The 20325-nt window shown below is 36.5% G+C and overlaps 1 protein-coding gene across 1 annotated transcript; it reads left to right on the top strand.

Moving 5' to 3' along the window:
• Positions 1–15090: 15090 nt before the first annotated feature.
• Positions 15091–19789, top strand: LOC110908142 (ATP sulfurylase 2). The gene is made up of 5 exons (XM_022153047.2): positions 15091–15722; positions 17068–17473; positions 17843–18103; positions 18308–18394; positions 19527–19789. Exons 1-5 carry the CDS (start codon positions 15178–15180, stop codon positions 19656–19658), a joined length of 1431 nt encoding a protein of 476 aa, XP_022008739.1. The 5' UTR covers positions 15091–15177; the 3' UTR covers positions 19659–19789.
• Positions 19790–20325: the final 536 nt, after the last annotated feature.

Raw genomic sequence — 20325 nt, 5'->3', positions numbered from 1 at the left:
GGGTGATCCGAGCGATTGCCAGTATATTTGTCCACTTAAACTTATCTCCCTAGGCCTTTTTCAAATGACGGTCTGCAACTGGTTTATCATGTTTTCATTTTAATTGATATGAACACTCAATTCAATCATGATCAATTCCCGGAATTTTAGATTTGAACAGAGTATCATACGAGTAGTTTCCTTACCACATATTTCACAAGCCCGTTCTAGGATTCTGAAATCTTGACTGGGACTGGATTGAGAAGAGAAAAGAATAGATCAGCAGCAGAGACAGATATCATATACAGATCAAATGAGATTTTCTCAGTTTGATATAGGTTTTTTTATTTTTGGGTTTCTTTTGGGCACTAGAGGGCCTCTTTCGGGTGTATTTGATCTATAGCGCGACAACGTATAGCTAGGTCAGCATGTATCTGGATGCAGCAGAAGCTGACGTTGCCTAGCATCTCCAGGTCTTTGCTCATGCAAAACAGAGGAGATACACGAGTTGGACAGAAAAGATTTCAGAACTAGAACGAAATTGTGTGTATCGGGACGTCACACACGCATTCAAATAGATGTGTCCTAATTCCAAGTGACCGATCTTTCCTGAGGTCATAGAATAAAGTTAGTGTTTTGCACAGAACCATTCAAAGAATCCAGCCATCCGGATAAAGCATACCAGCATATCGCTCTAGAGTCTGACCATTTCAATATTGGTCTTACATGAGTCAGCCTTAATCCACATAGTGAAATTATTTCATTTCCCATTTATGCAACAAAATATTTTTGATTTTTTTGTTTTTCAAATGTTTTTGTAGTTTTTTTTTTAATGTTTTTGTATTTTCTCATTTTTTTATTTACAGATATATCTGGATATCCCCCTAAATTTGGGCGTAAATCTTACGCGCAAATTTACCTAACAACGAAAACTTATGTACAAAGAGAAACACAAAAGAAAATGAAATATTTTTGTTGTTTTTGTCTAACCGTTCCATCATAAGATTTAAGACGAATCAATATCAAAATTAGAATGCGAAATTCAAATTTTGTACCTTTTAGCTGATCTTGTCTTACTTACTTCTATTATCTCCTTCAAACGAAACATATCACTGTAAAGAAATATACATTTTGCAACAGTGAAATGTTACCCATTATGTCTCTGGAACAACCGCTATCAACATCCAAAGATTGTCAACAACTCCTCCTTGGTTGTCCCTGAAAAATAAGGAGATTAGTAAGACATTGGTACCCATGCCATCATGGTCCTGGGTATACCTGAAGCATCAACGTAAGACACTTTTCTAAAGTACATGGTCCCTTTTGATTCAAGGACTGGTGATGTTGCTGCCTTTTGTTTTGCCTTCCAAACTTGTTTAGGCTTTACTAATTTCTTAGGGGCCTTGGGCAAAATAGTTTGCTTTTCAACCTTATTATTTTTCAATATTTGTTTAGGTTTCAAAGCTTGTTTTCGTTTAGCTTTGGCAGCATTCCAGTCCCCATCAGATGGTTTAACCTTGGGACTCTTATTCATCATTGCCTTAGGCTTTACAACCTTCATCGGCTTAGAATAAGATCTGTCCCTTGGTGTAACCCTCTGATGTTGTGTATAGTATGGCACATAGGGACGATGTGTGCAGTTCCTTGCAATGTGACCGGGTATGCCACAGTTGTAGCAGGTTTGCTTCTTTACATAAGGAGCATATCCCGATCCATTAGATCCAACTGATGCAGAGTATGAGTTATAAAGCTTGTTGGATGATTTGTTTGCAGATTTTTCAACCTTTCTCCCCTGCTTCTTATGTTTATGTTTACAACAGTTAGAACAGTTAGTGGATTTAGCATTTTCATTCCTAACTGTTGGCTTTGGAGGCACATATTTGTTTGAAGGGCCTCTCAAAGCTGGCTCAGAAATAGCCTTTCTCACATATGGAGGAGCATAAGCAGACAAATTTGATGTTTTTGGACAAACATCATCAACTTTTTGACAAACAACATCATCCCCCTCAACCCAGTCCTCTACTATTACCTCATCTGCACATGAAGTAGACGCATCAGTAACATTCACACACTTTAAATCAGGGACTGGCCTTGTTGTTTCAATTTCAGACGTTGTAGGCTCAGTCACTGTTTCACTGGTTGATTGAGCTGAACCACCTGAGTTACATTCATTTTGTAGTGGCTCTGCTGAATCCTCTGCTGTTGAGTCAGCTGGTCCAGACTATTCACAGTTAGATTCACAAGATTCAACTGATTCCAATTTCTCAGAATCAGTTGCTTCAGGTGATTCACATTTGGAGTCAGATGGAGCAGGTGGCTCAGATGCTACTATTGTTTGTTCTGATTCAACTATTTCATGTGATTCGTTACTAGACTCGGCTGAATCAACTAACTCTGAATTTTCACAGTTAGGTGTCTCCGATGAGTCACATGACGAATCAGATGAAGAAGTCGATTCATTTTGTTTGCGACACCATTTAAAAAACTCATTCGACATAGCAAACTGAAGATTGGTCGATTTAATTTGAGACGCTTCCCTTTTATTTTGCAATTCAGATGGTTTTTGAGAAATTGTTGATTCGGTATTATCTAACACTTGAAAATGCTTATCAACATCAGCATTTTTCTCAAAATTTAAAGTCTCAGTGTGGTTTGATACTTCAGCAGGTTTCACGAAAGTTTTATCAAACGCTTGTTTTTCTAGAATAATTTCAGTTTTATCTGGCCTTGTGATTGTAACTTTCTTTGGCTTAACAGGCTCAACCTTCCTATCCCCGGGCTTCCCATGTTCCATTTCAGGCAAATCGGCTATCTCCTCATCAGTCAAGGGAATTGAGGAATAGTTATGGTTGTATGGTGGGGGTATCGCCACAAAACCCAACCCCTTATTCCTCATTTCCTTTTTGCTATACTTTAACTGTTGATTTATCATTTTCTCGACCTTTTCGCTTGAAACATCAAATTTTTTGAAATTAAATTCAGTATTTTCGAAAGTCGATTTTAAGTTGTTTAATTCAACAGTTAATTTTTCAGATAGCTCCTTGAAGTGGAGATATCGACATTTTGCTTCGCTTAGATCACTATGCAACTGTCGAATGTCACGCTTTTGAGCCTCTACCACTTCCTTATACCCATCCAATTTCTTTTTAACTTCGTAGCTACTGGATTTCGTACATTGAAGTTGCATAGAAAGCGATTGAGCCTGTTCTCTAAACCCTTTTACCTTTTCCCTACACTTTGAAGTACAACAAACATCGTCTACACATACCTCAGTGGGAATGGGAGTGAAGTCATGAATTTGAATACTTGCATCAGAAATGGATAAGCAAAATGCAGCAGGCAATGGAGCAGTAGGAGTAGGAGTGGGTGAGCAAACTGCATCAGATGTGTTGCCTTGAGTAGACTGCTTGTCAGCATTGTTATATGATTTGATGAGTGAGATCAGCTCATCCAGCTTCATTTTGTAACAGTAGCAGTCGGTTGTCACAATTATCTGATTAACATTCCTAAACCAGCTACAGTTTGCCTGATCTGGAATCCTTTTTAGAACATCTAGAAGCTTTGTGTTGCTCGTGCGATTAGACACCTCAATCTCAGCCTTCTCCATTTCAGAGAGCAGTTCAGCAAACCGGCCTGTAAGTGCTTCTATAGATTCACCATACGAGTATTTGAATCCTTGAAATTCCTGCTCAAGCACCTCTCTCTTAGAAGACATTTTTAAGATTTGATCCCCCGAAAATGTGCGCTTTAATTATTTCTTCAACACAAGCCCAAGCGAGAACCCGTGTACTCACTAACTCAAACCCTTTTAAAAACGCACGAACCAGCTTTTCTGTACCGCGCCTCCAAACCTGTCAAAATTTATCAAACAAAAACAAGACCCCCTTTTTTTTTAAATTTTAAATAACCCTTTTTTTTAATAAATATATATGATTTTAAAAAAACTAATTAATATTATAATTAATAATAATGTAATGATTAACTAATCTTTCTATACTAATAAACAAAAATCCTTTTTGGCCACGTGTCATTCTCTGGTAATTTCTCAACTTTATTTTTTATTTATCTCTTTTATTAAATAATAATAATAATATTAAACATCAATTTAACTAAATCTATTTATCTCTTTTTTTCATAAATTGATTTCTTTTTTAACTCTAACTATCTACCAAAAAATCTCATCAACTCAATCTGTTATCTATCATTTTAATCGGCAACAATGGATTAGGTGCTGCTTGTTTTTTCAGAGGTAAAATGTTTGCAGTATGCGGACCACATCTGCAGACGTCTGCAATAAAAGAGGTGGACCAAACCTCTGCTGTCTGCAAGAAGAAGACTGTTTGTTTTTTAACTTCTGCACGCTACTGAAATAAACAATTAACATAAACCTAAACCTAAACGTAAACAATTAACATAAACCTAAATCTAAACATAAACAATAAACATTATCTAAACATGAACCTAAATCCAAATATCATATATTCATATTCTAATTTCTAACAACTTTTTATAGCACTAAAATAATCAATAATCAATCTGCAAAGACATCAAACCTACCATAATAATTTCCCTTTTAGATTTTACATTATGTTGTAGGGTTCTGTCACTAATAGCTTTAATCATCCTGGGCGACAAACTTTTGCCCTTCTGGTACTCAAGTCTACCCAACAAAGCTCTGGCTTCCTTCAGTTCATACACATATACATATACACTTTTTATTCAATGCCACAAAAATATACAAAAACAAGCAAACAAATATTATATCGAGAACTCCAAACATGAAATAAAGCAGTTATTTTTCACCTCCTAGTTCAAAGAAAGGGCTTCTTTTAGAGTGGATTCAGCTTCATCAACTTGAGCATCTTCAAACTTTGAGTCCCAATCGCCAGTTCCGGTTCGAGAAGAAAGCCCCTTGCATTCCGTCTGCAGAGTGTTTGGTTGGGGGCGATGGAGGAGGACGTGGTTGTGTGAGGCAGTAAGGCGCCGGCTTGGAGGAGGTGGTACGCGATTGGGGTCGACGACGCAGCAGGGGCCGGCAAGGCAGCAGTGGCCGACCGTAGGTAGGGAAGGTGACGGAGATGTGGTGGTGGACTGGTGGCGGAGGGGAGATGTGGTGGTGGACTGGTGGTGGAGGGGAGATGTGGAGGAGGAACATGTTAGGGGATGTTTTGAAAGAGAAGAGGATGAGAAGAGCCTTGAAGATGTAAGTCCATGTCTGCAAGAGGAAGAGGTCTAGAAGACCTTTTTTAATGAAAACACTTCCGAAAAACAAACACTCTACAGACTCATAGGTCTGCGCGTGGTCTGCGTGAAGTAGACATAAGAGGTACAGAAGTACTTCTTACAAAAAACAAGCACCACCTTATTCTTTTTCGTTCTTTTCCATAAAACCATCAAATGTAACAAATGGTTCAATATATTGTCGACAAGGGATTATATTTTATATTTATAAGATAATTCTAATGTACAAATTTATTAATATTATAACTTTTTTATGTAGTAAAATAGTGATCGTTTTATTCATTATATATTTTTATGTTTATACTTTAAACATGACAAAACATAAATTAAGAGTAAACTGCAATTTTATCCTCTGAGGTTTAAGCCAATTGACACTCTAACCCCCTCATTGGAAAATATTGCAATTTGCCCCCCCCCCAACATTGTTGTTATGTCGCAAGATTACCCCCTGGCACCCAACTCTGTCAAGTCAACGTTTGTTTGACTGTTAATAACGTGTGAAAAGTTGTTTTTGCCCGTATCTTATCTATCTACTATAATAAAAGAAACCAATTTTTGGACACGTGTCATTCATTGAAGGCATCCTCAAATATATACTTATCTTATACTAACTAACTAAATAAATAAATAATGAATATTAAATCTTATCATACTTTAATAAAATATTATTCTCAAATCTAAATTGTTAATTTTATATATTTTTACAAATACCTCCCTTTCCTACTTATCTTATATTAAATATATAAATAATAAATTAATATTAAATGTTATCCTAGAGGAAAGTTCATTTGAGAAGAAAATTTAATTGAGAAGAAAAAGAATAAAGGGTAATTTTGTAAAATATTAAATAGTCTTTTCACTTACCTCATTTATTATCATTTTGACTAATTAATTAGTCATAAAGACTATTATCCTCCACACTAACTTTTTTTGCCTACACACATCAAAAATTATGCTACATATTTCGAAATTTATCATACACGTTGAAATTTATCCTACACAACTCGTAATTTATCCTACACTTTAAATTATTTTATTTTATTTTTTTGAAAAAACATATATATTTTGAATATAAGTTATAAAAAATTTAATGTATTAGCTATTAAAGAAGAAGACTACAATTTAGTGACCTATGTAGATTTACCAGTGTACCCTTATAGTAACATTAAATACTTATATTAAATGAAGTAAAATAAAGCATTCTTATTGGTTGAATTTTGTTCTTTTTTCTTCTTACAAAAAATTTCTTCTCATTTGAACTCTTCACTGTTATCCTAATTTATTACAAAATATAACTTTTTTTTATTATTTGGCATACAAAATTATATTTATTCAACTCGTGTAAAACGCGAGGTTTTTTTAAAATTTAACTTTTGTTATTTACTATACAAAGTTACATTTATATAACCCGTGTAATACACGAAGTTTTAAATATATAACTTTTTTTTATCATTTGCTATGTAAAATTAAATTTATTCAACACGTGTAATACACAGGGTTTTTAAGGATATAACTTTTATTATTATTTGGTAGATTTTTCAACCCGACTATACACGTGTTTTATAAAGATACAACGTTTTTAGTATTTAATATACAAAATTACATTTATTTAATATGTGTAATACACATGATTTTTAAAGATATAACTTTTTTTAGATCTATTCAACATGCGCAATATACGGGGTTTTTAAGTATGCATTTTTTCATCATTTGGTAGATTTATTCAACCCGATTATAGACGGGTTTTTTAAAGATACGACGTTTTTAGTATTTAGTATACAAAATTACATTTATTTAATCTGTGTAATACACATGGTTTTTAAATATATAACTTTTTTATTATTTGATATATAAAATTACATTTATTTAACCAGTACAATATGCAAGTTTTATAAGGATATAACTTTTTATTATTTAATATATAAAATTACATTTATTCAACCCGTGTAATACACGGGGTTCTAACCTAGTGATTATTATTTTTAAATTTAGTATTTAGTATTATTATTATAAGAAAAACCTAAATCTCGTTCTCTGTACGTCTTCTTCGTCGAAACCATTCAACCAAAACCCTAATTTGAACGCCGTTCGTCGATAAACAATCCAAACCGAAACCCCACAACCAAAAGATCAGCCGTCAAGTCGCACACTTCAAGTGTTTCTTCAATGAACCTTCGGTAATGGTGATGATGATTGGAGTGATGACCGGATAAGGTTGCAGGTTGGAGCTGGACGATGGTGGTGATCGAAGGTTGTCAACTGTAGTGGTCGCCGGAGTGGGTTTCGAAGGAGTCTGCCGGAGATGATAAACAGACAACGTTATTGTGATTTAATGGCGGTGGTGGTATGATGATGACCAGAGGTGGTTAACTGTGATGTTGATTCCCGGTGATGAACAGAAGATATGGTGGTGTAAACTCGACTTTGAACTCGAACCGGTGTGCGGTTTCAGAGTCGGTACGGCGGAGATTGGAGGTGATCGGAGTTGAGTGATGATGAATATGATGATGAATGACTGTTGTTTGTTTGTTGATGATAACTGCTGAATTGCGGAGAAGATGAAGATAATTGGATCGCACAAGTTTGAATGAATCGCACAATATAATTCGGTCGCACAAGAATGATTTGATCGCACAAGATAAAGTTGTTGCACAGCAGATATCTATCGCACAAGGAGGATGATTCTGATCGCACCAGTAAACTTTGGTCGCACAAGCCGACAATCGTACAATATCCTGGTCACTTCAATCGCACAATTTCCCTGGTCACTTGAAGGCTTGATCGCACAAGGAGGAGTTGTTGACTTTGGAAACAACTTAAAGCTATGTCTGGTCGTACAAGGAGCAGCTGTGTTGACTTTGGAAACAATAATCTCATAAATCAAGGAGACAATTTAGAAAATCAATTTTCTAAAATATCCTTTCCACCAATAATTTCCTAAAATTCAGCAAACACAGCTTTCAAACCACCAAACAGATCAAAACATAAAATTTTTCAACTGTTCTTAATGTCTTCAAGAGCATTCTTCGTGTTCTTCGATCTTCAAAAAAAAATTTTGTTCTTCGAATGATATCCAACAAACCGAGCCTTCGCAAGACTACTTAGGCTCTGATACCAATTGTAAGTCCAGGAACACTACACAATCGGATATCAAACACTAATCAAAGCGCGGAATACTGAGAAAAGTGTAGAACAAGAACGAAATCGATTGAATAAACCAAAGTGCACACGGTTTCTAGAGAACCGTCTGGTACACCAACACAGAAATCGAAAATACTGAAGAACCTCTCTAAAAAATGTCTAACCTTCTAATAACCTAGGTTCACCCTATTTATAGTTACATAGGGTGATCTAGTTACAGACTGGGCGAGACCCACATGCACAATACTACTAATCAAACAAGCCCAAATCACTAATTAGCCCACATGGCTTATTCCATTACTATCTAACCCACTACAATGCTAAGCCCAATAGCCTATATTTATGTTTGATAAAGATAGGCGTAAACCTATACCATTATAGGGCCTTACAATCAGTAAACTAAATACCCAACTTATGAACAACATTGATATATGATAAAAAGGAAACTTAATGAACAGTAGTTTATTATTAAATTAAAATTAGAATTAGAATTCATCATTAATTTATAGTAACATCATTAAGATATGAAAATCATTAAGAGATGAACAAATGGTATCGGGTATAGATACCGGTCTTAAATTTACCAAACCGGTGTATTTTCGGTACCGGTTCTGCACAGGTATTCACCGGTTTTTACCCTCAAATACCGGTTCCGTACCAGTACCTACCGGTACCGAACCGTACCATACCAGGTATATTCGGTACCGTTACCCACTTTTGGGGATTTTAGTAACGGTATTTTCGGTACCGGTTGGTACTGAGCTCATCAAATCTTGTAGCAACGCTGTAATGCAAGTAATTGCACCATTTAGATTACTTTTCATACACACAGTAAGTAAACTGTATTTCGTTTGAATGAGGTTTTATATACACAACAACTTATTTTCCTTTCTTTTTTGTCTTTTTCTGTAATGAATGAATTGTAGCATGTAAAATTAACTTGGATATTTAGAATATTGATGAGCAAATCATATCAAATCCTGTAAACGAACCGATATCGTATCGGTACCAAATTTACTATACCAAATCATTTTCGGTACCAATTTGGTACCCACCTTTTGGCGTTTTCAGAATCGTTACTTTCGGTTCGACACCGGTCTAGCACCATACCTGTATTTGTTGATTTTTACCTTCAAATACCATACCGTATTGTACCGAGCATTTTCGGTGCCGGTACCTAATTTCAATGATTTTCCGGAACGGTACTTTCGCTGTCGTTACCGGTACCGAGCTCATCCATATTTTAACGTGTTAGCACCGTAATAACTGAACTGAAAACAACCGAATTTCCAACGTGTAGGATGTGTGGGTCCTATTATTATATATTAGGCTATGTAAAATCGTTTTTTTATGACGGAGTGACTATCCTTACCACGTCATTTTATTTATGTTTTGATATTCGGTATCTGTTTGCCGTTGGTGACACGCCTTTTGTAGTCATTGGGTCCCGCCGCAACGCGTGGGCAGAAAATAACTAGTTAAAAATAGAAACTTTAAGAAAAAAAAGTCAATACAATCAGTAAACTAAATACCCAACTTATGAACAACATTAAAAATAGAAACTTCAAGAAAAAAAAAGTACCTGAAGTGATTTGTGCTGAATAATAATACCGTCACGAATCTTTCCTACCGCCACCAAGGGCCACCGTAAAACCAAATCCACATCTTGCACTACCGCCACCAAATTCATCAAAGATGTTGTTGTCGACATTGAGTACTGGTGATGCCGGCGTGCGAGCTGGAACACTGTTGGACCCAATCACCGCCCCTCGGATGCACAAATTACATTTCAATTATATGTATCACCTACGAGAGTGTTCAATTATATTTCATTAGTCATATACAGTGACATAGTTGTTATTTTTCATTTTTTTAGATCAAGGTCAGTATGTCGTCACTACCGTTTGATGTAGTTATGTTAGATATAATTGCAAGGCTCCCCCCGTAGCTGTCACAAAATGCAAGACGGCCAGCAAGAAATGGTTGGCCTACATCTCAAAACCGGAATTTCTAAGGGTGCATTGTCATTTCATGTGAGCATCACCCGATCAGAAAATCCTCACTGTTGGAAATCCTAGCTTGTGTTTAGTACGTTCATTGAACTTTGCGGATGCTAACTACTTCTTAGCCACCGACGTTCCAACCCCATTTAATGTTCATCCAAGGAATTTGTTATTTTTAGCAAGCTTGGATGGCATGCTCTGTGTTTGCCTTAAAACACATGTGAGTTACTTCTATGGAATCCATTAACCCGTGCCTGCAAGAAATTGTCAAACTCTATTAAGCAGGGTTTCTACAAAGTCCAACATGATGCTATTGGGTTCTATGTTGACTCTTCTTTTGACTATAATATAGTTCACATAAAACGTAGACGAGGTACTATTGCGGTTTACATCTATTCATTGCGACTTGGCTCGTGGAAGTCTGTACGCTTCCTTAAAAAGCGTCCATACCATGGCCAGACATACAATTGGTCTTCGACGGCTTTCAGTGGTGATGGTTTATACTTCCGGGTTTCGCAATATTGGCTTGCAGGTCACAAGATGATAATTCGCTTTGATGTAAACACAAAGCAATTTTCCGAATTACCATTTCCGAATGCCTCCGATGATGGACCTAATGGTGCTTTAGTCAGCATAAGATCCAAACTTCATATGTTTGTTGCTAGCGGTTAATACGAACGGCGGATTTGTGGAAGCTTCATAATGGATCGTGGATGTTGTTGTGCTCTTTTCCTTTTAGGAGGTGTCTTCCATTTCCAGAAATTACATCCATCACATGTCTCAATTTGAAACACTCACGTCTTATGATCACGGACTGGGGACAAGTGACTGAATTTGATTTACAGTTGGATGAGTGGGATTTATTTAGTCCTACTACTTTTGGTCGTATTATCCATGGTTCCGTCTACACAGAGACAATTCTTTCGTCGGGATTTTAGTTTCATGCATTTGTTAAGAGTTATTGACTTTATGTTTATTGCAGTAATATTTACTTTTCCCGGTTATTCGACCCGTATTTTATGTTTTATGAACTTTTATTTCAATGACATGCATCTTTTTAGTTAATTAATGCAATTAGTAGTTCTACCAGTTTTGGGTATTATTGCTCTTGCGACAGCTTCATCAGGTGCCACAGCTAATAATATGCCAGGTGGGAGAACGGCTCACTCGAGATTCAAGATTCCCATTTGTGTTAATAACAATTCGATGTGCAACATAAAAAAACAAAGTGGGGGTAGCTGAACTAATTAGGTCCTCAAGGTTAATCATATGGGATGAGGCATCGATGGCAAAACGTCAGGCGATAGAGGCAGTCGATCGAACATTGCAAGACATTACAGGTGTTAGTCTCCCATTTGGTGGAAAGATAATGGTTATGGGGTAGATTTTAGACAAGTGTTGCCGGTTGTTAACGCGGAACTAGAGCACAGATTGTAGACTCCAGCCTGCGGATGTCGCCTCTTTGGCATTTGACTAAAAAGATGCGGTTGACGATAAACATGAGAGCACTAAATGATCCATGGTATTCTGATTTTCTTTTAAGAGTCGGTGATGGGTCTGAAGAATCGATCGAAGTAAGCTATATTCGCATACCAGACGACATGACAATTCCTTTCAGTAATCCAGAAAACTCTATAAAAGAATTGATCAATGCAGTCTTTCTGTTAATTCAAAGTAATGCATATTCTTCCGATTATATATATTGTCCACTAAAAATGACAGTGTTGACGAGATCAATGATCAAATGATTGACATGTTTTAAGGGGATGAAAAGGTTTACTATAGTTTCGATGAAGTCGAAGACGATCGCCACAACTTCTATCCGGTCGAGTTCTTAAACTCACTAACTGTTAGTGGTTTGCCGCCTCATAGACTTCGTTTAAAAATCAGTTGCCCTATAATATTGTTGCGGAATATCGATCCATCACATGGTTTGTGTAATGGCACAAGATTGATATGTAAAGGCTTCCAGCGTAATGTTATTGATGCAGAGATAGCTGTCGGGCAACATGCCGGAAAAAGAGTATTTTTGCCAAGAATCCCTTTGTGTCTTTCTGAAGACGACATGTTCCCGTTCAAGCTAAAAAGAAAACAATTCCCCATTTGACTTAGCTTTTTCCATGACAATCAACAAAGCTCAAGGTCAAACAATTCCGCATGTTGGTGTTTATCTTCCGGGGATTCAGTATTTTCGCATGGACAACTTTATGTCGCTTTATTAAGAGGGATATCACGTGCTAATACAAAGGTATTAGTACATCCTGCCAAAGACTTCAGACGAGACGGGGTATACACCTCAAATGTTGTCTATCGAGAGGTGTTACATGACGAATGAAATACTTGTGAGTGATAATGATGATTTTTTATGCATTTGGTGGTTTACGCAATTACATTCTAAATATAGAATAGATGATGTTATTATTTTACACACTTTGGTCTCTTTTACTCACTTATTTATTTTTCTCTTGCAGATTGATTAAGAATTTGTTATGGATAAGACAGAGAGCAAAATGGAAGATGTGTCAGGTATCTACCTATCTATCTATCATATCTTATAACTGATAATTACATGATAAAACATATGTAACTAAAATACTTAACATTTCTTTCAGTTCCCCAAACTGCTCCAGCAGCCACTACTGATGTATCAGTAAAAGAAGAGATCAAAGAAGAAACTCATCATCCAAAATATGTAACAATCAAACAGGAAGAGATACAAGAAATTCCAGAGGACGTTGATCTCTGTGATGAGAAATGGTGGCGTGACAATATGGATGAGATACTTGAGATGTTTTAGCCATATGATCACTAAATTTTTAACCTCGTGATGCAAGTACTTGACATTTGAGCTTTTAGTTTTCAACATTTATGTTTAAGACTTATCTTTCCTTATTTGTGTGCTACTTTATATAACTTTTAATTATGTTTAAGATTATTTTTTCTTATTCGTGTGTTACTTTATTACACCAATGGTTTCTTGAATTACTTGATAATTAAAATTCTAGAGATGTGTAACACTTATGACATATATCCACCACAATAATAAAAATATTATACGAATAAGAAAACTACCAGAAATGAGTGCCGCAATGCAAAATGTCGCCCCCGCCGTATCGCGCGGACACCATACTAATCACTATATATACGCTAGGATTTTTCCCACAATGATTTTTTCACATAAGTATTGTTCCCACAATGATTTTTTCACACTAGATTTGATTTTTTCCTAAAAGACGAAACAAATTTGTTTTTTAATGAATATCAGTTGTGGCTCGTATTAGACATAATTGAATCTGATATTAGTTGGAACACCCGCTGTAACGCGTAGACCTTCCCACTAGTACTTTTAAACAAAAAACAAATGTACATAATAAAATCTCACTTGTAACAAATTGTAGGGTTTAGAGAGGGTAGAACAAGGGTAACCATTTCCTACTTGGAGATCAAAAGGCTGCTCCCATTAATAAATTCAAATACTTTTAATCATAATCGTTATGTGCATGAGTGTGTTTAGGTTGGTTATCAATTATTTCTATTCCGATTAATCATTTTTTTTCACCCATAAATTTAGAGATGAGTATTTGACACTGGAACCAACATCATACTAAGCCATTTTCAATACCAATTAAGTATCCATTTTTTACATTTTTCGTGATTGATACTTCCGTTAGAGTAGTGAGCTCATCCTTACATAAATTACACCTATTTAGGGTTGTAGCATCCAACCATTTGTGAAAGAAAGTGTGAGCCCCCAACACTATCCAATACGGATTATGGTTCACAACAAATCATCCTCATATATAGATCATAATGCCAATTTTGATTATTAAAAGAGAAAAAAAAAATAAAAAATAAACGATGAGTTCAGTTTTACCTTATGCTATAAATGATATGTGTTTTTAACTTATTTAATTTCATTTAAAAATGTGTTTTTAAAGAAACTGAATACTAAGTTGTATTCAGATACACATTCTATCGAAAATGAAGCGGTATTCAAATTTGGTATCTTAAATCGTCATGAGTACCGGTATCGTTTCGACTCAACGCCTACAAACTCAACCTATACCAAATTCTCGTCGTATGAGATAAGGAAATTTAATTATTTAGACCATGTGTAGTGGTAATGCCCCTACCCTTGGCCGTTTTGCGCCATGTGGCAGCCAAGTCAGCAATAGGGCATTATGGGGCGTTTTTCTAAAATGGGTGTAGTGGGGATGTGGGTATTGTGGGGCATTATGTTAAAAAAAGGTATAAATAAAATTAAATAAAAAAATCAAAAATACTTTATTGGACAAACCCATAAAACCTACATGTGATTGGCCAAATCCATTCCCTCTCCGGCATTGATTTTAAAACGCTCCAGCCCTTTTTTTGTTAAACAACGCCCACGGGGACGGAAAACACGGCGTTGTGGGCGTTTTTAAACCAAAAAACGCTCAAAAAGTTCACCACAAGTGGTGTTCTTACACCTATTTTGGAGTAATGGCATGATGGCATCCAACCATTCTCGAAAAAGAAGTGTGAGCCCCCCACACTATGCAATGCAATGGGTCCAACAAGGATTCTGGTTCACAACAGATCACACTCATAGCCAGCCAGCCAGCCAATCTTGATTACCAAAAAGAGAAAAAAAGAAGTTCAAATTTTGATGCTTCTACATCACTCTCATCTCCCACATTCAACCCAAAAAAAAAAAAAAAAAAAAAAAAAACCAAACTTGTGGACCTCTTTCTTCCATCCACCCTTCATAAATCCCCATGAATAGAATACACCCACATTACATTCCCCAAAACCCTAATCCCAAAATCCCAAAATGTCACTCACATTCAAACCCCAGATGATCACACCCATTTCACATTTCAACAAAACCCACAAAAACCCTTCAATTTCAACCACACCCATTTACCATTTCAACCAATTAACCACCCCCCACATTGTGTTCCGTTCAAGAAAGATGACGCCACACGCCAAGAAGATGACGTCACGCATGATGATAAAAAGTTCATTGATTGAACCAGATGGTGGGTTGCTTGTTAATCTGGTGGTGCCAGAGGATCAAAGGGGGGTGAAGGTTGCAGAAGCAGAGGGGATGGTGAAAGTGGGGTTGAAAAAGATAGATTTGGAGTGGGTTCATGTGGTTAGTGAAGGGTGGGCTAGTCCTTTGAAAGGGTTTATGAGGGAAGATGAGTATTTGCAGAGCTTGCATTTTAATTCAATGAGGGTTGGGGATGGTGGGGTTGTGAACATGTCATTGCCTATTGTGTTGGCTATTGATGATGAGTGTAAAGAGAGAATTGGTGGGGATAGTGATGTGGCTTTGGTTGGGCCTGATGGTACTACAGTTGCTATTCTAAGAAGGTATCTTGATTATGATTTTGCTGTTGTTGTTGTTGTAGTTGTAGTTTAGGACGCCCCGCTTGCGGTATGCGGATATAATGTATGCATGTTTGGGCACTTAGGGGACAAAAGTGAAAGTGCACTAATTTTAACGTTATTTTACTAATTTCGTGAAAATAACGTTAAAAAGCGAGGGACGGTTAATCATGCATCATGTGGTGGCGTTGATAGCCGAAAGACGAAGGGTACATGACCTATCGGCTTTTGTCACAATTGCTGAGTGTTATGTGCCTTATGTCCAAGGCTTGATGCAAAACCATTATCGAGTCGGGGGGTCTCACTGGAAGCAGCCTCTCTATTCCTACGGGGTAGAGGTAAGGTTGGTCTACATCTTACCCTCCTCAGACCCTACCTTAGCTTTGCTATTGGTGGGATTTACTGAGTATGATGATGATGATGATGATGATGATGATGATGATGATGATGATGATGATGATGATGATGATGATGATGATGATGATAATGTTGTTGTTGTAGTTTAGGGTTGAAATAATAATATAATATGATTAATATGGATTCTTAGTTTAAAAATGCATGCTTGAGTTGCACCCATCGCTCCCACGGTGTGAGGCGAGGGGAATGCGTGAGGTGTAACAAGGCGAGAGTCCATTGCTTTGACTGTGTGAGGTGACACGTACATAAGGCGTGCTTGAGGTGTATAGAAGCCTATTATAAATATAAAAATATTTTCTAACAAAACGTTGCACCTGCGCCTTCGTCTCTTGCCTCGGCTTCAAAGACCCATTTGCCTCGGTTCGCATTGTGCTTTTTAAAATCATAGACATGTATGTGCCTTTTATTTGGATTTATCATGTGCTGGTAGTTTGGTTGTAAAACAAGGTCTCCAAGCCCGAGTACTCTTCGAGTAGTCGCTACAAGGTAGGCTGCCAAGGCGACTTTCTTCAAGTCCGCATAATTACTCGGAATCGATCAAAAGCGGTCAACCTCGGCCAGAATCGGATCTAGTAAGTCAACTCGGGTCGAGTTTAACTTAAAAAAAATAAAACATAATTTCTTTGCCTATCATATTAAAGAATAAATATCATTTTCACGTATTTTGTTTTAAATATTAGTAAATTTATGTTATTTGATATATATTTAATTTCGGAAAACTAATTTCTTTACAATTTAACATGTCCGAGTACTCTCCGCCTAGGCCGAGTACTCTCAACTCCCCGGTCGAGCGCCTAGTGACTTTTGCAACCATGGCTGGTACCAATTGTATGTCTATGATTGCATCTCTTTTGAGGTATGTGTTTGCATCCACTATGACAAAGAGACATGTATCCTTTTGTTTTGGTGGCAGCATTGAGATATACAAGCATAACAAAGAAGAACGAATCGCCAGGACATGGGGAACCATTGCTCCCGGACTACCTTACGTCGAAGAAGCAATAACGCCGGCTGGCGACTGGCTCATCGGTGGAGATTTAGAAGTATTATCTCCAATCAAATACAATGACGGTCTTGATAATTACAGGCTTTCTCCCAAGCAACTTCGTGAAGAGTTTGACCGCAGACAAGCCGATGCGGTTTTTGCTTTTCAGTTAAGAAACCCCGTGCATAATGGGCATGCGTTGTTGATGAATGACACGCGTAAAAGACTGTTAGATTTGGGTTACAAGAATCCAATTCTTTTGCTTCATCCTTTAGGTGGATACACAAAAGCCGATGATGTGCCGTTGGATGTACGCATGGAACAACATAGCAAGGTACTCTTTAATCTTTATACTTAAAGCGTAAGAAAAATATATATATATATATATTTTTTATATATATAGTTGAATTACATGGAAATAATCTAATATAATATAACCTTAATCAACCCATTTTGTTAAATGGGTAAATATGAACATTAAAGTATTTTGAATGTGTATATTTGATATAATTTTCTTTGGTCGGGTAAATACGATATTATGCATGTTTACAATGGTATATACGAAATTGCCCCTTAACTCTTTTAAAAAAAACTTACTAAGTGGTTGTTGATAATAATTATTTTTTATTCAAATGTGTTAAATTACCCATATTTGGAATTTTTTTAGTTTTGCAATATTTTGAAGAATTTCAATCTTTTTCAGGTCTTAGAAGATGGAGTACTTGACCCCGAGACTACCATCGTCTCTATATTTCCGTCACCAATGCATTACGCGGGTCCCACTGAAGTACAGTGGCACGCAAAGGCACGAATAAATGCTGGTGCTAATTTCTACATTGTGGGCCGCGATCCAGCTGGAATGGGTCATCCTACTGAAAAACGTGACTTATATGATCCCGATCATGGTAAAAAGGTGTTGAGCATGGCCCCGGGGTTGGAGAAGTTGAATATTCTGCCATTTAGGGTATGGTTTTGTATTTCCTTCTTGTTGGATTGAACCGTTAGAGATAAATTGGAACCCAAATCATCTATTTATATTAATAAACGGATTGACCGAGACCCGTTATGTTGAACTCAGGCCAGAAGTAGCTTTGAGATTCAAAGCCATGGCTGTTCGTTCTTGTTACGATGATATAAACATCTCTTAATCATATAATTATCGTTGCAGGTGGCAGCGTACGACACAGTAGCCAAGCAGATGGCTTTTTTCGACCCTTCACGAGCTAAAGATTTTCTTTTCATCTCCGGGACCAAGGTATGTGGTTAAATTTTCTACTTTAACTTTGCTCCATTTGTGATATTATATGATAAACCGAACATATGATAGACCGACCGAACCATCTAAACATAAGCAAGTCGTTTGGTTTGGCTGGGCTGAGATTTATACGGTTCGGTTTTGGTTGTTTGACGGTTTAATGGTCAGACTGTGAACAATCTTTATCGTTTCAAAATATTTATTATGAACTATCGGTTTTGGGAAAAAAGTACAAAAAAAAAAAAAGAAATCGGTTCAAAATGCCAAACCTCCAAAACTGAACCGTCAAACCGCTAAAACCGACCGGTCTTGCCAACCCACCCAACCCAGCCGGTTTGTCGTTTCCAAAACTGTAGTTAAATTTATCAAAACCAGCCAAAGCGGACCGTGAACACTCCATCGTATATTTACTTGTTTAGCAGCCTTGTCACTGTACTTTGCCTTTGCCTTTGCCACGCCAATTCTCTTTCGATATGTAGCAGTTTCATCTCAAGTTTTTAATATTTAGATTAACAAATGTTGCTTCTGATATAAAAATTACCAAAAAATGGCATCCCTGTAAATACATATAAACTGAAACCAAACCACTATAGTCTGTTATTAAACAGGTCATAACAGTCTGCATTTCAAATTCAATTAGTTTCGTTCATAGTTGTTAATTGCGACCATAGCGGTCGCTATAGCGCGATTTATAGCGACGCGACTTACTGTCGCTATTTGGTTCATAGCGATGACTATCGAATTGAGCGACAGTTATTATTATTTTTTTTTTTATTTTTTTTAACTTTTTTTAATGTTATAAAGGGTTATAGCTATAAAATAGCTAGATTTATAGGTTTTTGTTAAATATACATGTAAAATAGCATATATACAAGGTATTTTGATGTAATACACATATAAAAATTTTCAAAATTCTTTTTCTAGTGTAATCGCTATTTATAAAATAGCCGTCGCTATTCGCTACGTAGCCTAGCCATGCCTTGTCGCTATTCGCTATCGACAACTATGGTTTGGTTAATCGGTTACGGTTTGGTTTGGTTATTTGGTTGACCTGCTCGCCGGTGAATTGTGAAGTTTTCTTTCTCCTAGGGTTTGCGACATCTTTTTGAACTTTTTTTTCGGTGACTTCCAGATGCGGACCTTTGCAAGAACTGGAGAGAGCCCACCAAATGGTTTTATGTGTCCGGGAGGATGGGACGTTCTTGTCAAATACTATGCGAGTTTGCAAACCGAAGAAGCCAAGTCTGTGGCAGTTTCGACGTAGAAAATTTTAGATTTGACCCGATTCTTGCTATTGATTATGCTAATTGATTTGTTTTTTTTTTTTTTTTTAAGCTGAAACTTATTTAAGTGAACACTCAATTCTTGCTATTGATTTTGCTGATTGATTTGCAACCTTACAGTGACGGGTGTGAATCGTGTTGGTTTGACGGGTTGAAATTAACAGACCCCAAAAATGACCCTTATATTATATGGTGCCAAAGACATTTATCCTAAATTGTATACCCTTAAAACCGAATAACCTAGGCATGAACCATGTAATCCATGTATCCGAATAACCGATAGGTTTTGGGACGGCTTTGAGACAAGCTTATATAACCGGGTTTGGGGTTGGGATTACCTAAACCCCTCCCAAATCCGGCCAGTCATCTCCCACAAATTTTAGCCATTATAATAAATCATAACCTGTTTTAAACCTCTTTTTTACTAGTTCAAAACATCTTTTTTTTACTAAGTTTTGATTTTGGGAAACTTATATTTATGCCGTATATTTTGTTCTTAGACTCACTTTTATAAAATTTGAAACTTTTATAAAAGTTTGAGGAGTTATAAAAAATTATAAGTTTTTATAAATCAACTAGTGGGCGATTAACTTTTTGTAACAACCTTCAAATACCCCAATGTTGTATAAGTCTTGACATCATAGATGT

This window comes from Helianthus annuus, chromosome 14 (genome assembly GCF_002127325.2).
Source record: "Helianthus annuus cultivar XRQ/B chromosome 14, HanXRQr2.0-SUNRISE, whole genome shotgun sequence".
Lineage (NCBI taxonomy): Eukaryota > Viridiplantae > Streptophyta > Magnoliopsida > Asterales > Asteraceae > Helianthus > Helianthus annuus.
Note: the sequence above shows the minus strand (reverse complement) of the source record. Positions and strands in the feature narration are given on the sequence as shown.